Source organism: Haemorhous mexicanus, chromosome 1 (genome assembly GCF_027477595.1).
Source record: "Haemorhous mexicanus isolate bHaeMex1 chromosome 1, bHaeMex1.pri, whole genome shotgun sequence".
In the NCBI taxonomy this organism is placed as follows: Eukaryota; Metazoa; Chordata; class Aves; order Passeriformes; family Fringillidae; genus Haemorhous; species Haemorhous mexicanus.
In genome coordinates this window covers 37,625,154-37,650,425 of record NC_082341.1, presented here as the reverse complement: position 1 = coordinate 37,650,425, position 25,272 = coordinate 37,625,154, and the positions used below count along the sequence as shown (strand labels likewise).

The 25,272-nt window shown below is 38.1% G+C and overlaps 1 protein-coding gene across 3 annotated transcripts in view; it reads left to right on the top strand.

The window, feature by feature from the left end:
* Positions 1-25,272, top strand: part of ZNF385D (zinc finger protein 385D) — a 408,882-nt gene that overhangs the window by 260,969 nt on the left and 122,641 nt on the right. For all 3 annotated transcript variants that reach the window (XM_059846143.1, XM_059846162.1, XM_059846152.1), the window contains one exon: positions 16,861-17,003. In XM_059846143.1, the coding sequence (XP_059702126.1) occupies positions 16,861-17,003 (143 nt within the window). The remainder of the gene's footprint in view (positions 1-16,860; positions 17,004-25,272) is intronic.

The window sequence follows — 25,272 nt, the reverse complement described above, 5'->3', positions numbered from 1 at the left end:
TCACTCCCCATTTAAATTTTAGCTATATTAAGACAAAATTACCATGTTTACTGCCCAAGTCCAAGTGAAACAGAATAGCCAGAAATACAGGTTTGGGGAGTCTTTTCTTAGATGATAAATCAAGTCTTTCTGCAAAGCAGAAACAAAGGCAGCAGTTTGTGAAGCTGCAGATCTACAGATACCATGTGTTCAACTTTAGAGGAGCAGAAGCTATAAGGTCCTGGCCTAATGCAGATTTGTGGACAGCAGAACTGTGCCAGCATCAGCACTTTAGGGCTGAAGAATATTGTGCAGATCTTGAATTTTGTCATGGTTTGGCCAACACTGCTGAAATTGTCTCAGCGCTTCAGGTTAACACATTCTGCCCTAAACATTCTGCTGTGAATCAGGTGATTTATGTTTAGTTGCAACTCCAGATCTGTAAAATTGGCTTGAGCTTAAGCTCTGGAATGCAACTCTTAAACAAGCAAGCTGTGTTTGGTTTCAGGTTTCTTGGAGGCTTGCATGCAAAATTGCCTCATTACTTGAATTGATACCTCTAATTAAGCAGATTCAGTGTGCTGCAATAATTGTCCTTTAGTATTTCAGCTCGAACTAACACCCAGTGTAACTCTCCTTAAGCCACTGGAATCACATAGAGGGACTGTCTTCTCAACACACTGTCTTTTAGTAAGGTTACAGGGGTATTTTAGCACCATTTCTAGATACAGGAAGCATCTTCTTGTCACTGGAAGTGTTTTCTTGTCACTGAATGATTCTGATTTTTTTAAAATAATGTCAGAAAGAGGGGATGGGTGTCTTGCATCTTTGGAAATATACTTGGAGAATCTTCATTTTCATCTGCTGTTTATAGGTTCATCATGTATTTCTCTTCTGTATCTTGGCACTTTGGGGGTTTGTTTTGTTTTTAAAGAAAACAGTGACAAATTCTGGATTATATAAGAAAATTCTCTTGTATATGGTGACGTGGGTTGTATATTTGGAGTTTTGATTAATCCTTCAAATTCAGAACCCTTAATACATTTTTAATTCCTTTTTAGTAGACTAGCAGATCTCTTTGTTCAAAACTCATTGTTATGGAACGTTTCAAATGTTTATCCAGATGGAATCACGCAAATATGGGATGGACCCCACTCCTGCATGCGCTTCTGAATTAAAAAATAATTACATTTTCTGACGTTGCTTCACTGATTTGAGGGATTGGAATAGTTAAATATGTGCAAAAGGATTTGTAGGATTGAAGTTTATCTGTGGCTTATCAAATCCTTGAATTTCTATAGCAATCTCACAATTGGTTGGCTCTCTTCACTGGCTTAATATAATTTCATTTGTGGAAAATGTATTGTGAGATTACCTCTTATGGAAAGCAAAGATGATTACAGTATGTGAGGCTCCCTTCACTCCTTAGCAGCAGAGTGGGAGGAGGATCTAGCCTGTCAACACATGGTTCTGTTAAAGCTCTTTGCTCTTGCATTGTCCTCCTTGCTTCTTAGCTTTTGTAAGCTTTTTCTGATCACATTAATAACCCAAATTCATTAAAATTCCAAGGTTTTAGTTTTTGTAGAGGGGGTGACTTGCTCATCTCAAGTCATAAAACCATATTGAGAAATTACCTTAAACACTTGACACAAAATTCAATTAGATAAAAGCCTGTTGGCTAAATTTAGGTGTTACTTTTCTGTTTTAATCTGAAAAAGTAATAAAAATATTAGAAATCTGTCAAATGCTGTGATGCAAAAAAGTTAAATTTGATTGGTCTTCATTCCAAATAATTGAAGCAAAACAATGCAATGGTTTAACATGGATCAGAGCAAATATCCATATCTATATATAGATATCTATATCTATATACATATAGCATAATCAATAACACCTGGAATTATAATAGACTTAAAAGTGTGAAGCTGCAAGATTCTGATCCTTCTGATCTACTTGAATTATCAGAAAAGCATACACCGGAATTTTTCTCCTCTTGGTACTGTATTCTGTTTTATCATGGTTACAAGGCTTGGTAGAAATGCCTTTAGAAACCCCACATTTCCTTTAGTATCTCCCAAATAATTGTGTAGTGCAACAGAATAAAAGTTATTGATCTTATTTTATATTATTTTTGCCTCTCCAACTGAGAACGCATTAAAAATAAAATAAAATGTGTCATCTGAGGCTTTTTTCCCTGTGGAATAAATTTTAGTGTCTTATGCCCAAGGCTTGAATTTTTCAAACACCTTAGAATGAAGGTAGATAACAAATAGCCTTTGCCTACAACAAACTGAAATATTTGAGGTGGGATGCTTTTATAGTAGACCTGTTTCAATATATATTTAGAGTTAGTTCAAGAAATGCTGAATTATAGACCATTAATAACTATGAGGGCAAAATCAGTGAATGCCAAATTTGATTTTTGATACACACAGTGTGAATTTTTAATAGTTACATAGGGTTAGAAGTAACTATTTTGACTAGTGAGATTGTGTGAGCAAGCATGGCTCTTTCTAAAATGTTATTTAAATATTTTATAACATTTTCTGTGTTTGGTTCCTGGAAGAGGGGCTATAAATTTTAAGATACACAAGCTATGTTGTGGCTTGGACCACAACATAGCCAGGCTGACTGAAGAGCAGTCCATGAAAGGTACTATTATTTGAGATTTTATCATATTTCTTTGTCTTTAGAGAGGGTTTCAGGCTATTTCTGACCTATGTAAAAATGCAGATGAATAGTATTTGTCCCTTCAACCATGCCTTGATATCCCTAGCCAGCAGTGAAATCTGCACATTGGTATGCAGACCGCTCCTTGCCACCTTTCATATCCCTGCGGGGGGTGGTTTTCCCCTGGAGTTTTTGTTTGTTTGATTTCTTGGGGTTTTTTTTTTCCTTTTAGAATTTTGCCCCTATCAAATGGTAACCAAGATACACAGGATACTGGTCTGAGCCTTCTGTTTACAGCTACCAGCTATGTGGTCTACTCAGGAAATCCTATAGCAAAATATGTATCAGAACCTATAAAATTTTCTTTGCTTTTTGCATGAGGAAAAAGCTCTGAATAGAGTGAATAATCGCATGTGGCATTTTCATGGAATAATTTTATGTCACGTGATGGCAAAACACACTTGAGGAACACCAGGATAGGATATGGAAAAAACTGAAAAGTCATAACTTCATACAGCTTAAAGAAATGTGTGTATATTAATGGTTTTACGTTTTTTAGCCCACAGTTTGTGCTGCTTTACAGAAAATTCTTGTGTGTACTTGTGTAAATGTAACTGGACTGTAATCAATAGAATTATCCACCAACAAGAACAATTTATATTAGCCAGGGGCAGGGATTCCCATTCATTAAATCTGTGGAGGACAAGCCTTTATCTATTTCCGTAGATGCAGCCTGGAGCATCCAGCATGTCATGGATTAGATAAATTGGGCTTGACATGCCTGTGTTTCTGGAAAATAGGACAAAAATTTCTTTTGTCCTTTGTGTCTTGTCTGCAAAAGCAGTAGTGCTTTTCCCCTGCCTATGGAGAATGACAGGAGATAATTTTACTTGCTTGAAACTTTTTTTTTTAAATTATAGGCATATTTTACGTAGAGATTTGAAAAAAAGAGCTGCCAGCATTTTCACAAGTGTGTGGAGAAGGACAGTCAATGTAATAACTGCCACATATGCCACCTCTCAGAGCATTTGCCTAAATCAGCTCCATCAGGTGTAAGCTTGCCAGAATTGAAGTTTTCATAGTCCTTTTTTTATAAATAGCCATTTTGTTAGAACCTCTCCACTGTAAAAGAATGTATTCACTTCCCCAGAAAAACACTAGCCCTGAGGTCAAGGGATTTTTGTGGGCTGCTGGAAACACAAGCTAAATTCCTGCGTGAAGTGAATACACATTTACACAAATCTAAACTGCTCCAAAATGGTATCATTGTGCAAGTCTCCCCAGTCAGTCAACAGCCCAACTACTGGGACATTTCCCTGAGGTGCTGAGGACTTACAGAGCAGGCTTCAATGTGTGTCTTTGATTAAAATGCAGACCTTGATTTCTTTGAATTTCTGAAATTTTTAAAAGAATTTGTTTCTACATTATGTGTGAAAGTGTCGCTTCCACTAAAGTAGAGATCTGAAGAGAAGATAAATTCTGACAGAGCTTTGCACCACAGAAAAAGTTGAATTTTTGCTGTTTTCTCTTCTTGTCCATAAGCAATTTCATCTTGAAGCAAAGCATCAGCCAAATTAGTGCAGAGGTATAGATTAATTATCAGTAACCTTGTAATTGCCGTGGCATGTGCAAACCCACAGCCTGATTCAAAAATTATTAAAACATGGTTTCAAACTCATCCTTTATGACAGAAAAGAAAAAGGTTTATAAAAGTGAATTCAATATAATCTGTTTTGTTATGTTTTCCCTGTTGCAGAAGGGTCATGGCTGGGATCTGTTAGTGAGAATGAAGGTACCCTGCTTGGGCAGTGGAATCAGTCTTTTGGAATTTGTGCTTTCTTTTTTCTTTCTTTTTTTCTTTCATTGCAGCTAAGCGTGTAGAAGCACAATTGCACAGTTTCTGGATGAAAATAAAAACATTTACTCACCAGGATAAACTGTGAATTAACACCTAGTTCTGTGTTCCAGCATATCATATGACACATGTTTATTTCTGTTTAAGAAAGGGAAAAAAAAATAGTAAAATCATTTGAATTGCACAAGAGCAGCATGTGATTGCAGTAAATAATGTTTGTCAAAGATGTAATTTGTAGATACCATAGAGTTACACAATTACTACTATTTAAATGTGCTATAACATGTCCTATTTAAACTTTATTAAAATGAAATCTGTGACGGGATATCGAATTTCCAGAAGACAACAGTTTAATTGATTCTGGCCAAGGTTCAAATTTCCCCTGCTGATTTCCAACATCCCATTCTTTTATTTCCAATCTTGTTTTGCCTTCTACTTTCTTTCCTACTTCCCTTTCTTTCCCCTCCACTTTTCACTATCCCAAACTTGATGTGAGCTCCTTGCCCTTAGCATTTTCTTCAGGGTTTTGTGCTTTATCAAAACCAGCTCTCCTTTTGTGGTTCCCTTGCTGTACTTAAAGCTCTGTCCTGCAGTGCAGAACTGCTGATAGTTTGCATCCCTAGCTTTTTTCAGACAGATGAAGAATGGCTGACCAGTTTATCAGGACAGCAAAATGGTTCCTAGCAAGCCAGGAGTGATCTGCAAATTCTTGGTGAATTCCTCATCTCTTCATGCTGGAAGGCTGCTCTGCTGTTAGTGGTCGTGCTTTTGTCTTGTGTGAGTGTTTGACTTGAACGTGAACTTTCCCAAAGTGGGGCAAGAGAGCAACATCTGATGGCACAACTCCAGTAAGATGTAAGCTGATCTCTGTTGCCTAATGCTGAGGGGAGTGACTCTAATCTAATCATCAAGTACTCGGGTACTTAGCAGAAGAGAGAGATATTTTTTTCTCCCCAGTACAACAATTTACTTTTTTTTTAATTACCAGCTGATGAATATCCAAGGTATAGTCATGACTGACGTAGTGCATATGATTTGAGATGGCAAAAAATTCTGTCTTAGGGAGGTTCAAACTTAACAGTTAACTAAATATTTTCTCCTTCTCTTCCCCTGTCTCTGTGGGGACAGCAAACTGCCAAGCACCGTCTGCTTTTTTTTTTTTTTTTTTGCTTCTCAATACAAAGCATAGGTTGCCTGCTAGGAAAACTTCAGTTTTACATCACCTTCTTTTCCAGAAACTCTCAGCCACAGAGCCTCAGGCTCTTGCTTTTTGCACAAACAGCTGTATCTCCTGAGGACTGAACTTGTTTCATCTCAATAAAGTATAGTAGAAGTTTATGAAAAGTAATGGGTTGGGATTTAGAGGCAATTGGGCCATGTGATCTAATAGACATTTTTTCTGGCTTTACATCCTGAGAAAGAAAGAGATTTGTGTTTTGGTTTAATTTTCCTTAAGAACTTCAGGTATTTAATTCAGAGTGGGAATTAAATTATTTCATTGTTGGAAAAAGTTCCTGAACCAAATAACTTGAAGTGTTTTTAATTTAGAAATACATACATACAGGAAAAATGACACTATGATCTATAATTTATCTTGACAAGTACCTTACAAATCAGCATGGAGTGAAAAGTTATTTATGTCCGGGAGCCTGTCCTGTAAAACCTACTTCTATCTACTGTGGCACTGGTCACTATCCGTTAGTAAATCCTTTGCTTTTGGTTCCATTCTAGTTTTTCCACTTATTCTTTTACATACCTATGAAAGATCATAAACCTAATAATTTTAAACCCATATGTGTTAGGGTGATTTTTGTGAATCAAAATTTTTGAGACTGTGGTAGTTTCTGATGTATTGTGCAAGCATTTATGCTGTTATGCATCGGAAAGAAAAATGAAAAATATTATTTTATTTCAATAAGTATGTGTTTTTGTCACATACATACATATAGGCAGGCCTGTGTATGCAACTCTGTGAAGTTTATTCGGGAGGGAATCATGGTCCAGATTATGCGACACTGGCGTAGGCTGACAGGGGTATTTTCATGTCCATTGTTGTGTGCTACCTGTAAGACCAACAGCCAAGTGCAGCTGCAAAACCATAGACTTTCTGCCACTTTTTTTCTTAAAAAAGTGGCAGAGAGATCACATTTTTGCTGGACGTGATCTGATAAGATCTCAAACACCTCTCTCCTTTCTTTCCTTCTGCTCCTTCTGTGGAGCTAGCTTTGACTTCATTCTTTTGGCTTGGATTCTGCCATCCTTCTCCTAACTTAATCCCTTTCTGAAGTTGATCTACCTGTTATTTGGTAAAGCAACTGAGATTTGACAGCTAGCAGAAGAGTGAAGTGGTACCCAGGAAACATGCAGTAACTTGTCATTAAGTTCCACTTACTTTGTGCTATGCAGTTACAAATGTGTAAAACCACTTTCCAGTGAATTATTAATGCTAAATGGAACTATTATTTCTGAAGAGAAGATGCATTGCTACAGAGAATTTTTTTCATGGAGTTTACTAGTGGAGTGTGTCCATTTCATGACATTAGTTATATATTCTTCTCAGTCATGCGCTTGTTTCATTTCAAGTAAATACTCCAAAAGTTAATAGTTATTTCTTCCCCAAGCATGCTTTTGAAAAATGGCACTTTTTAAGCTGATAATATATTCATATTATTCAATATATTCATAAAAATGAAAAATTCTTTGAAAATCTGTTTGCAATACAGGGTTCTTCTGATTAATAAGCCTTGGAAATTTGTGCTCATTATACCATAAACATGACCTTTATAAAACCATCAGAAAAATCCAACTGCAGAATATGCCAGGTCAAAGACTTTTTAAAATGTCAAAAAGCATAAAGCTTTAAAATTAATGTGATTTTTATAGTACTTGGCTGATGCTTGTATTTTTGCTTAGCTTATTTATTTGTGGTGGGGGTTTTTTGAGCCTTTGTGGTTAGGATCTACCAGGAGACTGTGACATCAGGGGAGCACACTTTGGGATGCATCTTAATTGCCTTCAACATTTTCATGTGTTTCAGTGTTTAGATCCAGTTAGTTTGTAACCACATTTTTGCTGGATGTGATCTGATAAGATCTCAAATGTCTCCAATAGAAGCTACGAATCATATACTGACCCACTGGTTAGGAAACATCCACGATGTGTCAGTAAATAATGGTGCAGTCAGTTCAACAGTGTCACAAAATGTGTCTGTAGGCTGAAAGGTGTCGAGAAACACTGTGCATGCAGTTTTGGGGAAATGCACATTTGTAACACTGTGACCTTCCTCTAACTTCATCAGGTTGTAGTGCTCCTCTCAAAACACCCATGCTTCCCACCTTAGCTTGAGTCTGAAAGTAAATCTTTCTGCTGCCGGCTAGAAATCATGCTAGGATAGCTGCTTTATGTGGGAATAACTAGCCAAGATCATGATGAGAATAAAAAGGAAACGTATATTTTATACAGAAACACAGAGTGAGTCAGGTTAGAAGGGAACACAGTGGGTCATCTGGTCTAATCTCCCCACTCAAGCAGGGTCATCCTAGAGCGCATGGCACAGGACTGCATCCAGGTTGTTCTTGAGTATCTCTGATGAGGGAGACTCCATAACCTCTGAAAATCTCTTCCAGTGCTCAGTCACTCACACAGTTAAGTTCTTCCTCATGTTCACCTGGAACTTCTTGTGCATCAGTTTCTGCCCATTGCCTCTTGTCCTGTTGCTTGGCGCCACTGAGAGGAACCCAGCTTCATCCTATTGACACCCTCCCTTCCAACGCTTATTTACATTGATGAGGTCCCTTCTCAGCCCTCTTTTCTGTCCTGGTGTTACAGCATGGTGGTAGAAATGTCTCTGTACATTTCTAGCTCACCCTGTGCAAGGCAGGCATTTTGCTTCCTTGGATTTGCTTTCTTACCAAAGAAAGTACAAAGTAGTACGAAACACGAGCAGTATGGGAAGAAACTGTAAAATAGAGCTGGGAATATGTAGTTTGCCAAAAGAAAATAGAATCATTAGTGCAGCTGTAGACTCATTGGTGAACTCCTCTTCCCTCCAGCATTTATGGCACCGAAGGAAGAGCAAGTTTTGACATTGTCTATGAGATCATTCTAGTCTAAGTGAAAGCACATTCAGTTTGCTGTTAGCCTACAACCAGGAGAGGATACTACAGTGCTCAGAGCACTAAATTTGGGGACCTAGAGGTCAGATCCTTTGTCTGCCACATATTCCTGTGTAAGCTTTGAGAAGAAAACTTTTGCTGTTTGTCCTAGGTTTCTTCCTAGCTGAAAAATTGAGATAATCTCTTGCCAGGTAGAAGTGTCTAGAGAATTAAGACAGGAATTGCATAGAGAAAAAAGTAAGGCTGCTGGGTATTTAATATTTGATTTTTTTTGTAAGGCAAATAGAAATTAAAAGCTTCTCCATTCTCAAGAGGGAGGAGAGCTGAGGTTCATGGGTATTCTAGTTTGTCTTCTTCAAAGCCATGACTTTCTCTCTTGGGCTTTCTGGTTCTCTGATAGTTGGCATGGTTGGTACTTGGTATGGGCAGCTGGCAAATAGCATGCTGACCAAACTGGACAATTTCTATTTGTTTCCTTATACTAGAAACAGACAGAACTTTACAGAAAGTGGAACATTCATTTCGGATCATGTAACTTTCAGTGATCCAACAGTTTCCAATGGGGAAAAAAAAATCCAAATTTGTCTGACCAGCAGTAAAAGCCCAAAGGATTCTGAAGAGCTCAATTAGGTAGGTCATGTTGCTAAAATAAAAAGCTAAGTCTCTGCCTTTGTGCAACTTAAAATCTGTATAAGATGTGGCCCATAGTGGGTTAGACAAATTTTTTGCTTGACAGTATTAGGTACTGAAGTTCAGGTCATGGTTTTTCAGTAGCTGTTATGTAAAAATCCAAAACAATAGACACCAGTATTTTATTCAGTAGATTGTTGCCCGGGGCCCGTGGCATATTTTAGATATGGGGCAAAAGAGGTGATACTTTGTGGGGTTAACAGGGGCTCTGACAATAATTAACCTTGAGGCCTGAGGTGAGTGAGATCTGCACAACGCTGAGCACCTCAGTCCCATTCAGTCAGAACAGTGATTGTCTCTAAGGTGGGCCCACCTTCCTATAATGCAGATGATAAAGGAACAGAAGGGAAAAAGGTAGCAAAAGGGGAGCAGAAACCTCTGTTGAGCAAAGTAAAGGAAATAATGACAGGAGATAATGGGCATCAGACTACGTATGCAAATTTGTCTCTGCATTTTCCCAGTCCAGCATCATAATAGTAGTTTCAAAGGTTTCTACATAATGAAAAGAGAGATTACTCCTCTGTACACCTAGAGAAGTACATTTTCCAATCAAAATTATTGGGATATATGTTCTTATGTGTTTCAAAATGCTAGTGTGTGTGAAAGAAATGACTTTAAAAAACACTGCATGATGCATAGCTGCAGGCTTCTAAAACTAATAATAATAATAAAAAGAATTATTTTTCCAAACTAGCTCACTTTGCAGGAACCAGAGAACAAATATTTTCTCTAGAAAAAATAATACTTGAATAGCAGCAAATGACCAGAGTTGATTCAAACTTTCCAGGTGAACAGAGTATGTGCTGAAAAATGCTGTCTATAAATAAACAGTGGGTACTGATTTGTGCCAATCTGGAAAAAAAAAATAAAGAAGGGAAGAAAATATTTTTGTAATGAGTCACTTTGAGTTGTTTGAATCTGGATGTTTGAATTTTGCCAATATTTAAATAATAAAAACAGTTAAGTATCTAAGGAGGAGCTATAGGGTGACATTTTAGGTGAAAGAAAAGTTTCAGCTGACACAATGGTGGAGTTTTCCCCCCCTTAATTGTCGCTATTTTTTGGTTTGGCCAGTGAGCTGAAAAAAATCAATTACTCAAAGATCTCCACAGCTGAGACAGTGTTGCATTTATCCTCTTCAAAGTGACTAGCCACTGCTAGCATTGCTAACAGCAAAACCTGTGAAAGAAAAGCTTGTGTGGCCACATAGTGTACTTGATCCTCAAGCTGTCTCAGGAGAACCAGCAGGATGGAGGATGGTGTGGATGGAGTCCCATTTTGAAGGCTCTTCTTTTCAAGTAGGCTTCAAATATTTAATACAGTTGGGGTTTTTTTTCTTTCTTTTCTGGACCTAAGAGTGATTATATGTGAAAGAATTGTGTTTAAATGCCACTGTCATATTTTTAAGGATTTTTTTGAGATTTTTAAATAATGAAAGCACTCTCCAAAAAGAGTATGTGAACAATACAGAAGTCAAAAGCGCATTTAGATTCTTATTTCCACTTCTAAAAGAAATAAATTTAAAAAAAAAAACAAACCATTCGAAATGATAAAAAACCTTTTCAAGAACCTGAGTTCTATGTCTATAAATGTAGTCTGAAAATAGATTTTCTGAGCACTAAATTCTTCATTCATGTAATTTGTTTACATCTAATCTCCTTTCAGTTCATAGGTAATAATACGTAACCTGCAAAAAAGAAATATTCAAAATCAAAAGTTTATCTTTTTATGCACATAAAAAATACAGGTTGCATGTTAGCTAACTTTCTGTATGCTGAGTTCATATTTTAGACACTTTATTACAACAACTACAACTAATTAGTTCGGTGATTGAGTCTCATTTTTCCCTGCCTGGTTAGATCACTGGTAGTACTCATTCTGGAACTGAATTTACCTTTAAAGGGACCATTCAACAGTTTTTGAGAAAAGTATCTGTTGTAAAAATGAAGGTTACCATACAGTGATAAAAAGGAGTACCCTAGTGATTATGGACCATGACAAATTACATTAAACTAATTCCTAAAAGCCACATCTACAATTCATGTCATATTTTCTCTTTTAGGTGCCAGAGAATTTTATTCTTTTGGTTTTGGATATTCCTGTTTTATCAGGTTCCGTGAAAATATAGATGTGATATCTGTTATTTTAGATCACAAAAGAGCATTATTCACCATGGATGGCCTGCTGTTCTTAAATGCTTGTGTCTTTATTGTCTTTTCAAAAAAAAAATCCTTCCAAATATACCTTTCCTTTGGCCCACTGGAAAACTTGATTCATAACAAATTAAAAGTTCTAGCTAATATTGAGTTATCCAATTGTAAGCTCATTAAAATTTATAAGCTTGACCATGAGCTCCCCACATATCCTTTCCCTTTTATACTTTAAAACAGCCTGAGTCATTGTTTTTGAACATTTTCTATGAAAATTCCTGGTTTTGCTCAGGGTCTCTAGGATAAATTTTAATGCTTAGTGTATGTGTAGTATTAGATATTAGGTTCCTATATAAACATTATTAATTATAGCTTTTGAAGTGCTTTTAAAGCCTCCTAAAAGTCAGCTTTTCAGTTAAAAATGTGTGGTACTTTCCCAGCTTCTCCACTGAGTCATACCAGCTGAAAGGTTCTCTGAGCTTTTGCCAAGGCACAATGTGTATATTTTTTTGACCTCAGATAAGTTATCATGGAAACATTAAGAGAGGTGTGAGATGGATTGCAAAACATGGAAATATCCATATCTTAGAGAAACCAGTTTATGATCCTGAAAACCAACTCAGACTCTAGGAAGGAAGGGAAAGGGTACATTAGTTGAGTGTCTTTGCTGTATTCAAAATAGCTGTGCACATGGACAGAAGGAAAAACTTGCAAAGTAGTGAAAGAATGAAAATAAAATTCTGCAGAGATTTGCTTTTTCACTCAGTGTTTATGGTGGTAATAGTTAGTGATGGAAGAACTGCAAAAGATTTAGATTAATGGGGTATTAGTTTAGAGTTTCTGCCCAGTTTACATACCTCCGAGTTTCAAATGCATTGCAAAAAATTATCTACATTTTTGTGTCTGCAAGAGCTGAGCTAGATTCTTCCTTAGGGGAGACTATTTGATAATGCATCTTGTGATTCTTTTTCTGGAAGCTAAATCTGCAGTTAAGTTTAAATTTGAGGTATTGGGAATGAAGGTGTGCATGAGGAAAGACTGTGCAGAGAAAGATGTAACAAAACTTTCGCTATAGCCAAGTCACAAGTAACAAGAGACTATTGCCAATTTGTTGAGCTGTTTGTTAGGAAACCTGAAAAATGGGGCTCTTGGCCTTCTTGAAAAACATTAAGGAAATTTGCTGTTTATTATCCTGTATGAAAAACCACCCTGCTTTATGATGTCTGTTTACTCTAGGGCTATTTTGTTTGTTTTCCTATGTTTATATTCAGTCTCTGTGAGTCTCTTAATCCAGGTTTTAGGGTGAGTACTCACAGCTGTTTATACTCTTTACTCAACAATGATCCAAGCAAAATTTCAGGTGAACTGGGCACAAAAATTTACACGGGAAACTTCCTTTTCAGTAAGTGCTATTTCGTTGAAAGCAAAATTTCCCCCAGAATGTGTTAACTTTTTGTAAAGAATTGTCACCAAAAAAAATTACAAAGATAAATTTAAAACTTAAGCATTTTTAATGACTCATGGTTTCTTATTTTGAGAATGATTCTCATTTTAAAATCTATTTTCAGTTCCACAGTGAAACATGGTCTCTTAAGTCAAAATGGGATAGAGGGGAAACAGGGAAAAGGACAGACACACCAGTATTTGTTCTCATTCATACTCAAAAAAAAAAAAAAAAGGCAATTCCTCATGGAATGGACAGTTTGAGGCACAACGAGCAGGAATCCTCTCTTCATCTGTTTCTGTCATTTTCCCTTGGTTCAGGCAAGAGAAGTCTTGTGCTGATTAAGTTCACATCAGCAGTGATTTCAGGAGAACCCACCTGACTGTGCTGTGTCACCAAGAGCATGAACCTCATGTTGCTCACGTGCCTTTGTAGCACATGGGCTGTCTATGCCCAGAACACGGTGTTATATTTCAAACCAGATTATCCAGTGGTAGGGCAAAATGTCTGGTCCCAGCTGGAGACATAGAACTGCATCCCTGTGCAAACATGATTGATTGACATTGGAGGAGTTCTCAAAAACAGGCTCAATGTGATATATGAAGGGGCAAAGGTTTGTTGCAAGCTTTCCCCCGAACCTGTGTGCTCACATTTACTTTGGATGTATAGCCAGTGCCTCTGTCCAAGAGATTATCTTGCCTGTGATTTAAATTGTCTGAAAATTAAAGAAACAAATGATTACTTCAAACTTGGGCAAAATGCTGAGCCGATTAAGCTCCTAAGTAGCATTATTCTTGGTCTTCCTACAAAGAAAATTAAGGCAACAGTATTGATGTGAATTTCTGAAATGTCCGAACATTCATCTCCCATTTAGAATCTGATTCTCGTCCTCTTTAGAAAGACACAAGACTCTAACATCACTAACTTGTACGGCTGGAATTAGAAAATACTGTATTATCCTGCCATTTTAAGGTGTAGCATGCCCCGCATAAAGGCAAGGTTGTCTATGTGAATTTCAGGTAAGAATAATAATAGTGAGCATTAAGTGCAGGCTGTGGACAAAACCTATCAGTGTTGAGGGATTTTATCCTGGTTTTATTGGTCAATGCTATCCAAACCTTGCTGGTAGAAAGCTTGTAAAGAGGCTGACATTGAACCTTCACCCTCGTTGTGTGTTAAGCAGCAGTGCTGCTTCTGCTCAGGGAATGTTTCGGAGGTCTTTGTGGAGAAACGTCCTACACAATACCAAAACCGTCATAAGCAAATTTTATGGTTCTTCGTTGTAATCCAACGTTCTGTAACACTTGGAATTTGTCTGTGAACACTCTTCAAGAATTCTTCCCAGTGGTCTTCTGCCCCTCTCCATCCCTCTGCTAATGGATTAGGTGTGCAATAGTTAACACTGGCGTTCTCAAAGGTTGTACAAGCTAAGCTGAGTCACAAAAATGGTTGCCATTGCTTCAGTTTTTCTGTTGCTGATTCTAGACTACAGCTCTGTACATGTTAAATGGAAAGAGAAGCTAATTTTTGCAGCCATAAACATTAGAGAAGTTCTTAAGCAAAGGCTCAGATTTCATGATGCCTCTCACATGCTCCATCATTTAGGGACATGTCTGACACTATTGAAAAAACAGAGAGCAGCTGTGCTCCTGAACATACTAATTTTCTGTGCCACTGTAGCCAGGACTGTGGTAGATTTTAAACTCTGTTCCAGAGGCTCTGAGTCCCAGCCAAGGTCCTGCAGAGCTGGCTGGATTTTTCCATTTAAAGCTTGTTCTCGTCCCCAGATGGCTTTGCATCGCACTGGCTGGCAGCAGCAGGTGCGCGAGTGCCGAGTCATGCCACAGGAAGGCATCACAGAAGAGAAATATTTCGTCCTCTGTGGCTTGGTACCTCAGATGAGTTTGGGAGAGCAATGCTCTAGGTAATCCGGACCTGCGAAGCTCTCCTCTGTAGCACTGAGATAATGCAGCCAATGAGCTGTGAACCCAAGCACAGGTGACATTTCTCAGTCCAGTTTGTATTTTTGAGGTACAGAATGTTTGATTAGCCTCAAATTCTTTGCTGTTGCCAGGCAAATGTTCACCTTGGAATTTCTGTGTGATTCTGTACAGTCTCAGGCGCAATGTGTATTTTTCTTTAGTAAGAATGACTTCTTCCTTTCATGATGTGTAAAGTTTTATATAATTAAAGCTAAGTATTTCCAGCATTTTAAAAAGTACCTTTATGAGTCTTTCCTATTCCGAGGTAGTATGATTGGCATGTTCAACACTACCTTATCATCATTCTGACCTGTTAGATTTATTTTTACAGTGTTTTTGTAACCATGTCATGGGAATGTAACAATTGCCAAAGCAATGGCAATCAAATACTTGATAATTCTATGCTGCTTGCACTCTGCTGTTCTGTTGCCTGTATCCTTAGCTGCAGCATTCAAAAACTTTTGATTTCTTATACACTTACATTGAGGTACAATGTAGAAACTACCCCAAAAATGGCAGCTGTTCTTGGGATTAAAAATATCATGAGATTACGGTGACCCCTAATCCACTACCTTTATTTTACTAGTGATTCTTAGTGAAACGCTTCACAGAGGAGTTGAAATTTGGCAAAAAATACAGTCTTCAAAATTTGGCTCCAGCTGATTATATATCTAGAAGCACAACTCGGATGACCTTCTAGAACTGGTTAATTAAGTCCTATGGTTTTAGCCCTCAATTAGATGTGCAACATGACAAACCTTGTTAGCAGATTTGCTGGCCAAATATGGAGAGATGTCATATATCTTTCTGACTATATTATATTTGCGCTCTTAAAGGATGTATGCAACTTGTCTAATAAAATGTGTGCAGATATGCAAGGGAAAAAATAAGCAGATTTTGTATCTTTCCCTCTGTTGATCTGTCTGCCTGTGTCCCTGTTTAGTGAGTAGGGTAAAACTCCCCTTTCTTTTTTTTTCAATGTTTCTTGGACTCTTACCAGCAGGTTTTTACAGTCTGTTGCCTGCCTCTCGGATTAGAAGAACACTGGCATATTTTAACAGTTTCCTAGGATCCAAATAGTCTTTAATTAACAGGGAATTGATGTTTTGGAGTGCAACCAATATAAGAGACACTGAAAGCAGAGAATGAACTTGGATCCTTCCAGCTTGTAGCTGGCTATGGCCAGGGGCAAACAAAGAAGCAAAATAGGGTCCACTGCAAACAGGTAGTGCCTTGTTAGTACGCAAGGGGATTTCTTCATTTGCATTAGGTTCCCACAGAGCTGGTGGTTAGCTGGGAGGAGCTTTCTGCTGCACAAAGTCTGAATCAGCTCCACCTCTTGCAAAGAGCAAAAAGTGTCCATCGCTACCTTCCCATAAACAGAATTTCTGTGGCTCCTGAAACTACTATTTTTAGATTTGTATTGATCAACTGTTGAGGCAGCAAGGTATGTTGTGTTTGTGAGGTTTAGGTTGAAACAGAAGCCGTTGGCTCCACGAGTGAGCATTTAATTAAAAAAAACAGGAATCTGCAAATAACGTGACTTTTGCTGAGCTGAACAGCAAGTCTTTCTTTACCTTTTGAGTAATCTGCCTTTGTAGGTTTGAGCAAGAGGGTAGGGTGATGCACTGAAATTATAGGAGAGTGAAACTAGCTGAAGGTCTCAAGGGAAGTTAGACATACGCTGAACTGTTGTTCCAGATTGTCCATGGAAATAAATGGTTTATAAGGTAATTCTAATCACCATAGACTGAAACATGAAGCAATTTCTGGCAAAGAATTAGAACCAACTCAATCACTGAGTCAGTTGTGCTTTTTTCCACTAATGCAGTAATTTTTGGACAAGTCAAAATATATTTGCTTGATGTAATATTGTCTTTTATCATTGCTTTGTGAGTGTGTGCCTGCGCTGGTTTTATCCCCCCACACTAATCCTATCACCTGCTGAATGCTTTCTGTTTCTTTGTACGTGCAGGTGGTACATGCCAGAGCCCTGCTCTTCCAGCCCTTGTGCGCCCTCCGGCACCGCCCTTGCAGCCATCGCTGGATATTAAGCCGTTCCTCCCGTTTCCTCTGGACACTGCTGCAGCAGTGAATCTCTTCCCCAACTTCAATGCAGTAAGTACTCTCCCAACAGTTACACTGAGCCATGGCTTCCATGGAAGACTCAAATGGGCACAAAGCCGGATTTTATGTACTCCATTACACCTGGAATATCCTCTCCCTTCCTGAAGGCCAAATAGCTCTTTCAGACACGCTGATAGGCAATAAATTGAAGCCTACCTGGGTTTTAGTCAGAAGAAATGTAGAAGGAAAAAAATAATATGATCCTGAGTGACATGCAATAAAGTTCCAGGCTGTATTCAGTCCCAGGCCTTGTGAATTTCCAAGAGTAATTTAAGACGTGCAGAGCTTCACTAACTTACAGTTAACTGCAACTCTCCGAGAGGGAAAGTTTCAGAACATGGGGATTCTACATCCCATCTCCAACACACTTCCTGAGAAATACTAAAAATTTACAGAGCCTAAAGAAGAAAACTCAAACTCTGTCAGGGCAAATAAAGTGAGTATGAGAACAATGTTAGCTGCTGTATGAGTTATTCAGTGGGAAACAATCCAGGGTATTTTTTTCAGGTTAAGATGTGTTATTTCTCATGTCTTAGGTTTAAGCTAGGATAAATTTCTCCCTTTTTTCTTTTACTTAGTCATGCTATGTATGATTATAGAAATCTCATTCCTTTAGTATTTTAATTATTTTACTGACATATGTCATTAATCTTCCAATTTTCCTGTTTCAGACTGAGATAATTAATGCTCTAAAAAAAAGTGTCTACATTGGTTTTATGTTAGTTTTGACTTTATAGAATTATGCCCCTTTGCAATTACTTTATGTTTTTTTCCTTATTTACATGTACTCTAGATACAAAAAAAAAAAAACAACCCCAAACCCTCTTAAGAACGTTTGTGCTTACCTGCTTTGAGAGACAGAGAAGGGGTGGAATTTTCCATTCTGAACACACTCTAATTGACATGTAGAAATCTTAATTAAAATAATCAAGAGTAGTAAAGGAACATGTGCGTTCTAGAAAAAAGTTATAGCAATCAATAGCAAATTTCTGTGTTTAAATGTTTATTTTTTTACCTTTCATTGATGTTAATTTTCCTTTAAAGTAATTAAAATATGCTATTTGTCAAAACTATTTATACAGTCTTGAATTCAAGAAATTCACAGCATTAACAGAGAAACCACAAGCTACAAGTCTTAAAAACAGAGAAACAATATGTCAATGAACTACTATTACAAGTAAACTTTAAACTTAAAAAGTCTGTTAGTATGCCACAAAGTTTTAAAATATGCTGGGTTTAACCAAGGTGCTGATAACCCATAATGAAATGGGTACAACTTTAGATTGTTTAGTGTGCATTAGAGTTGAGGTCTTTTAACCAGTTGTGCTTTGTGATTACTGTTTGTAGTTAATGCAATAGGCCAACCGAATTTTTAAAAGATATCTATTAGAATTTCTTGTATTTTTCTTGCTCGGGATTTTCCATGGTTCAGAGTCTTCAGATAGCTTTGCTAATTGTTTAATTATATAACTGAAATGGAATTTTAATGATGAATGTTAATAATTGTTAATCCTGTGCTACTCTATAAATTTCCAGTTTCTTTCTTCATACATAAACTGCTTTGCTACTATAATTATTTTGAGGGAGGGGTGTATAAGTCATGCTTATATTAATTCGGAAGTATGAAAGTATAAATAGACTCGTATCAAATCCACGTTATTCCTGAACATTATCCTAGTAGCATATAATTTGGTAAGAGCACTGGTACAGTGAGCCTAGTTTTCAGGAGTGAGACTTGAAGCCCTTTTTAACAGCACTCTGAAATCTGTTCCCATGCAAAATGCTGCTTCCTGTGATGTATGGCCATCTGCCAAGTCCACCTTTGGCAGATATGTCAGTCCTGAGTGTGAGGATGCTGTCATCAGAGCTGCTGTCACCTGCCTTGCTGCTCATAGTTTATGCCTTGCTAAGTGACCTTTGCCTTCTCATCATGCGTGCTGACATGCAGCATCATCCTCCGTGTTCCCATTTTCTTTGTGAACAGCACATTATTGAACGCTGCTATGTTTAGCTCATATGCCAGGGATGGTTAGCAGCAACCTCCAAATGTGTAGACTAGCTGAGTAGTTTTGCACAGTTCCAGAAATTCTCTCCAAGCCAACAAAACTTTTGGGGATGCATCAGCTGCTGACTGTTATCAACCCAAGAGGAAGCTAACCCACACATCATGTTAGACTTTAACTTCTGACAGGGGCTTCAGTATGTGAATGTGAGGCAAAAAAACGGATTTAATGAAAAAAAATTATCTTTGTAAATATGGCTCTTCACGATCAACTACAGCTGTTGATGATGCTTTATCTTCATAGACTACACTGGCAATCCTATGCAGTGTCACTGGAGAATCATTTATGCTCTATGGCTAAACCCAGGTCAAGCAAGTGGTCTATAATAGAACGCCTGAACACCTGAACTGGATGTTCTCTCTTGTGTTGTCAATAAATTAGCCTTTCCCTTGACTGAGACATCAGGGTCATAAACTGAGTCATAGGAAATGGATTTCTAAAGACCTCTTGACCCGCACAGGAACAAATTCCACAGGAACAAATGAGTTTGGCAGCATGTCTGGACTACTTCTCAAAAGGCTAGAAGTCCAGAATTTTGGCCACTTATTGGCTATTTTTCAACAGCCTTCACTTGAAAACACCATGACCAAGGGGAAACTTGAATAAAAGTTCAGACATGTTTCAGAGAAAATAAGTAGTCTCTCGCAATCCTAATTAACATGAGAGTTTGGTTGTGATGGACATGGGCATCTGAGCTAATCAGCCTAAACTTCTTCACAAACTATAATGGACAAAAATCAGCAATTTCTCCAAGTTATGCATGGATAAAAACGCACAAAGGTAGCTTGCAATGCAAGCTATATGTATACTTTGGCATGGAGTGAAGTGAACGCTGAAAGTTCTCATTCATCTATTCAGTCTGTAATGAGGGACTGGCTCAGCTGCATCTACATTTAGATGAATCTCACATTATGGGACAGGTCATAAGCTATTCACAGCTCAAATATTAAATTCCACTCAGAAATCACATGACAGAAGTGCTGACGTTGTATTGTATGTTTGCAGAGGAATGCCCCCATTTATAAAACAGTTACGCTTCTAATTTTATCTAAAGACAATCTTCAGGGAATTTGAGGATTCAGAAAGATTAGGAGAGATGGAAGCAAGAGTAGCTTACCAGTGGAGAAAGTCAGACGCGTACATAAGAACTAATAAAACCAAATACTAACCTTAAGTATTGCAAATAATCCTAGTAAGGTGTATTTTATAACATTTGTCACTCTACTTCAGGTTATTACAAGCGTGTGAAAGTTTTGTTACTGATGACTTTGCTCTAAAACAAGCTCAGTTTTTGCTGGCTACCTCTGTAGAAAACATTCAGCACTGGTTTCCACAAAGGCAAAAGCTTTCATTGAAGCAGAGACTAGAAGAGATAACATGGAGTATGCAAACCTTCATCAGTAATATCCCCTGACAGAGAGTAGAGGAAAAAGAAAAAAACTGAGTAACGTGACAAAAGTTAGGAGGATGATGTTTGAACCTTTGAACCATTCCATTTCAGGAGGAACATTTTCTATTTATAGGAGAAAGCGTAAAGCAAACATAGCAATAACAATCTGGTTAGCTGAACATTTGTAGGTGCTATGCTCTTAATTGTGAAGCAAATGGGTACCCTCAAGTCACATGTAAAAGGAAATTGTAACAACACAGCTGTTTAAACTGAAAACAGCCCACTGGAACAGACCCTGAAGAATCTCAGGTTCTCTGCAAGTTTATCTGATGTGAAAAGATGAATCAATCGGATGGGATTTAAAGGGCTAAATTTTATTTAATAAGAGAAACTATGGCTATAAATTATGCTTATCTAGCTTTTTAAAATACAATTTGAAAATTTTTGGAGAACTGGAAAAATAATTAAATTCCTCTGAAAATAGTTTGAGATATTTTAGCAAACATTTGTTATGTTTCTGCATTTTCATCTGCAGAGGGAGAAGCTGCAAGTCTGTGTACGTCTAAGAATTTGTTCTTAGAGATACAAAACTTAATACAACTGATAAAGCATGTACAGGTCTTTGCATGTGAATGTCCATATTCTGTTCTTGAGCCCATAGTTTGTTGCACAGAAATTTCACAAAGCATCAAAATTTAGAAGTTAATTAACTTGTAGAAAAATATTGATGGGTCTCTAGTCGAAGAGGTTTTGCAAGATATCACCATCAGCCCTAAGCTGATGGACCCTATGACAGAAATAATCTTATGTAGACTTTTTGGTAGTCTCCAAAGCACAGATGCATCAGAAACTGGGTTTTGCCTGTTTCCAAAGCACTCAGAATTATATACTTCAGTCTCTTGAGCAAGAGACAGAATTTAAAGTTTAGAAATGCAGGATATTTGCCATTACAAGGCAGAAAATTGGACAGTGCATTGCACTCCTTGTTTGTTTATTCTTTGAAGGATATGCTGACCATCCTTCTGAAAAAGTTCTAAAAAAATATTTTATCACACTTTGTAGTATGAGCACAATCTGTAAAGGAAGAGGTGCACAGTGTAGAAGGTCTGAATAAATGCTTCAAAACAGGAGTGATGCTGCTTGAAAAGCTCCATCCCTAACTCCAAATAGAAGCCTTGTTGCTAATAGAAAATTTTCCAAATAAACATGCTTTTGAAAGAAACATCACTACAGTTTTGACTAGAAAAGTATGACTTGGAAGAGCAGTGGCAATGCCAGAGTTGTACTAAACATGGATGGATCTGTTACCCTACAAACATGTTTCTCATGATCCATCTGTAGTAATCCTTGTTCAGTTCCCTGATTCTCATGTTTTCTTGTTCTATGCCAATAATAATAATAATAATAATAATAATAATGCCATGTCCATTATTAATAGAGTCCTATTTCACCTTCCCCTGGTTATGGGAAAGGATGAGAAGGAGTTAACACTGTCCCTTGTCCATAGGTTTGGGCTCCAGTGGTAACTTGGATTAGAGTGCCAATGTGGTGCTCCTTGCTTCCTGAAAACCGCCCTGTGCAATAACTCAGCAGCTTCCAGGGCAGCACAAAGGCTACACTCTCTATTTATAGAGGTGGACCTTGTGTTTGTAGGTATAGTCTTCTCCTACTGTGGCCAGACTGTTGATAGAAATGGACAGTGCAGAAAACCTGCTTGCTGTGAAATATTTCTGGGAAGGGTTATGCCAGGAAATGCAGAGAAAACCTGTCAGAAAGCTGTCAGAAGAGATTTAAAAAATCTGTTCCTTAGGCTCTTGTCCTGGATAGTTATTTTATTTAGAAGAGAGATATGTGCTGCAGAAATGATGTGCCAATTTTCTAGATGTTATGAATAAGAAGTAGTGTTTTGATAGTGAAAACTGGAGGAGGACTCTGAAATACATGTTGGTTTTTTTAAACATTATCAGCCTGAAATTTACAAAATAAAGTCAAATCTTTTGTATGGCGCTACATAATGGTTTTGTTTTATTCTTTCTGACTTAATTGAGCAGAGTAGCATAACGAGACTATTTTTCCTCATATAAAATCCTTTCAAGTTCAGTAGTGATGACATGCTGTCAGAATGCTTTGTTTCCAGAAGAGAATAATCAGGCAACAACACAATGGTCTAAGTCTGATGTGAATCAAAATGGAATATTGCCTATATAGAAGAACTTGGCAGTAAAAATATAGTTTGTGCAGATTTTTAATGTTATTTCCACGAGAAGGTCCTTTATCAGGTGGAGAACTGTAGTGCACCAAATTTTTCATTTGTCAGACAGAGGGGATTATTGCTTCTGGGTCCAGTCTTTGAGTAACTGCTCATTTACATGTACCTAGAAACAGAGAGTTTCACTTTTTCATTTCCTTATATAGCACTGCAGTTGAACTGTATGATAGCTATACTCTTCTTTACAATCTATATCTCCATTGCTGTTTAGCTGAATACTATTGAAAATAGGGAACAATACAAAAATAATGGCTGGGTTCAGGAATTCTTTATTATAATTACATTTTCATTGCTGCCTAGAATGCTTAATTAAGTCTGCAGGAGAAGTACAGGAATTAGGAAAAGAGAAAACTCAAGAAAATCCTAACAATTCAGATGTTTTATTTGGTGCTTGCAAAAAGGGAATGAATCAACAGCAGTATGAAATATTCAGTCATTTGAATTGGCCAGATTTATTTCCCATACGCTTAAATCCTTAAGCTACACCCTGGGTTCTGTTTAAAATACCAGTAAAACACTGATTTCCTGATGCAGAGGAAAGATTTACAGCTCAGAAGACATCATGAAAATAAGCTTTTTGTCTTTTTCCGGTTTTAAGTCGGATTACCCTGGATTGAGATCTCCAGGCATACTCTGGCTGCTTTTATATATGGTCTCTGCTCTATGTAATGCACAGGGACGAGAGTTTATATTTTGACTTGGTACAAATAAGTGTTCCTAAAATGTTGTCACCTGTGACTGCATGGATGTTATTTCTGTTTGTAGTGTCTCAGATCCCTGGGACCTGTCTCCAGAGTCATTGTTGTTATGTCCTTTGGACTTGATGCACTGTTAGGGAGCATCTAACCTCAGTCCTTTTGCAACCTCCTTTAAATGTTTTTTTTGCCTCTGTTTGCAATTTGTAGTTGGGCCTTCTGCAAGTTTAAACCCAGAAAACCACAAATTTTTTTCTTACCTTTCTCTTAGAATTATCGTATGTTCTAGCAGTGCTCCTGGTCTGTGTTTTGAATTGCTTTCATTTGGCCCATGTGAAGCTCATGAAGTCCAAGGCCAGGAGTAAGTTCATGCAGAGTCAGAGCCATCCCTGGTAGCAGGACAGACTGGCGGCTCCAAGGACTGAGAGGAGAAGGACTTTGGGGTATTGATGCATGAAAAAATGATCATGACCTGGCAATGTGCTCTTGCAGCCCAGAAAGACAATTTTTAGCTGGGTCTACATCAAAAGCAGTGCGGCCATCAGGTCAAGGGAGGTTATTCCTCCCTATTCTACTCTCATACAACCCCACCTGGAGGACAGCATCTTGCTTCCAAGGAAAGGCAGCGATGTATTAAAGCAGGTTATGAGGAGGGTCAGGAAAATTGTCAGGGCAGTGGAACACCTCTCCTGTGAGAAAAGACTTGAGAGAGTTGGGGTTGTTCAACCTGGAGAAGAAAAGCTCTGGGGTGAGCTTATTGTGGCCCGGCAGTACTGAAAGGCACTTAGAAGAAAGATGGGGAGAGAGTTTTTACAGGGGCCTGTAGTGATAGGACTAGGGGGAAATGTTTTCAAAAAGCAGGAGGGTAACTTTACAGTGGAAGCAATTATTTACAATGGGAGTGGTGATGCATTGGAACAATTTGTCCAGAGAAGTTCTTAGAATCATATGATAATATAATTAATTGGGCTGGAAGGAAACCTTGAAGATCATCTAGTTCTAACCCTCCTGCTGTGGGCAGGGACACTTTCAACTAAACCAGGTTGCTCAGAGCCTCATCAAACTTGGCCTTGACTAAGTCCCATGGGGCAACCTGTTCCATTGCCTCACCACCCTTACAGTAAATAATTTTTTCCTAATATCAAATCTAAACCTACTCTCTTTCATTTTGAGCCCATTCCTCCCTGTCCTGTCTCTACATACTGTTGTAAATAGTCTTGTCTGATCTTTCCTATAAGTTCCCTTCAAGTACTGGAAGGCCACAATCAGGTCACCCTGAAGCCTTCTCTTTTCCAGGTTGAATAATCCCGATTCTCTCAGCCTTTCCTCTTGGGAAACATGCTCCATCTCTCTGATCAACTTGGTGTCTCTCTGGACTTGCTCAAAGAGATCCTTCCTGTGCTGGGGACACCAGAGCTGGATGCAGTGCTCCAGGTGGAGTCTCACCAGAGGGGAGCAGAGGGGCAGAATCACCTCCCTGGCCCTGCTGCCCACTGTGCTTTGGATCCAGCCCAGGATAGGACTGGCTTCCCGGGCTTTGAGATACCATGCTGGGCCATGTCCAGCTTCTTGTCAACCATCACCCACAAGTCCTTGTCAATGCTGCAGCTCTCAATCTGTTCATCCCCAGCCTGTGCTGATATTGGGGTTGCTCTGACCCAGCAAAAGCACTTTGTTCTTGGTCTTGTTAAACCTCATGAGATTCCCACAGGACCACTTCTCCAGCCTAGGTCGATCTGAGTGTCATCCTATCCTTCAGGTGTGTCAACACCATCACTCAGCTTGGTGTCATCTGCCAGCTTGCTGAGGGTGCACCCAATCCCTCTGTCGATGCCATCAATGA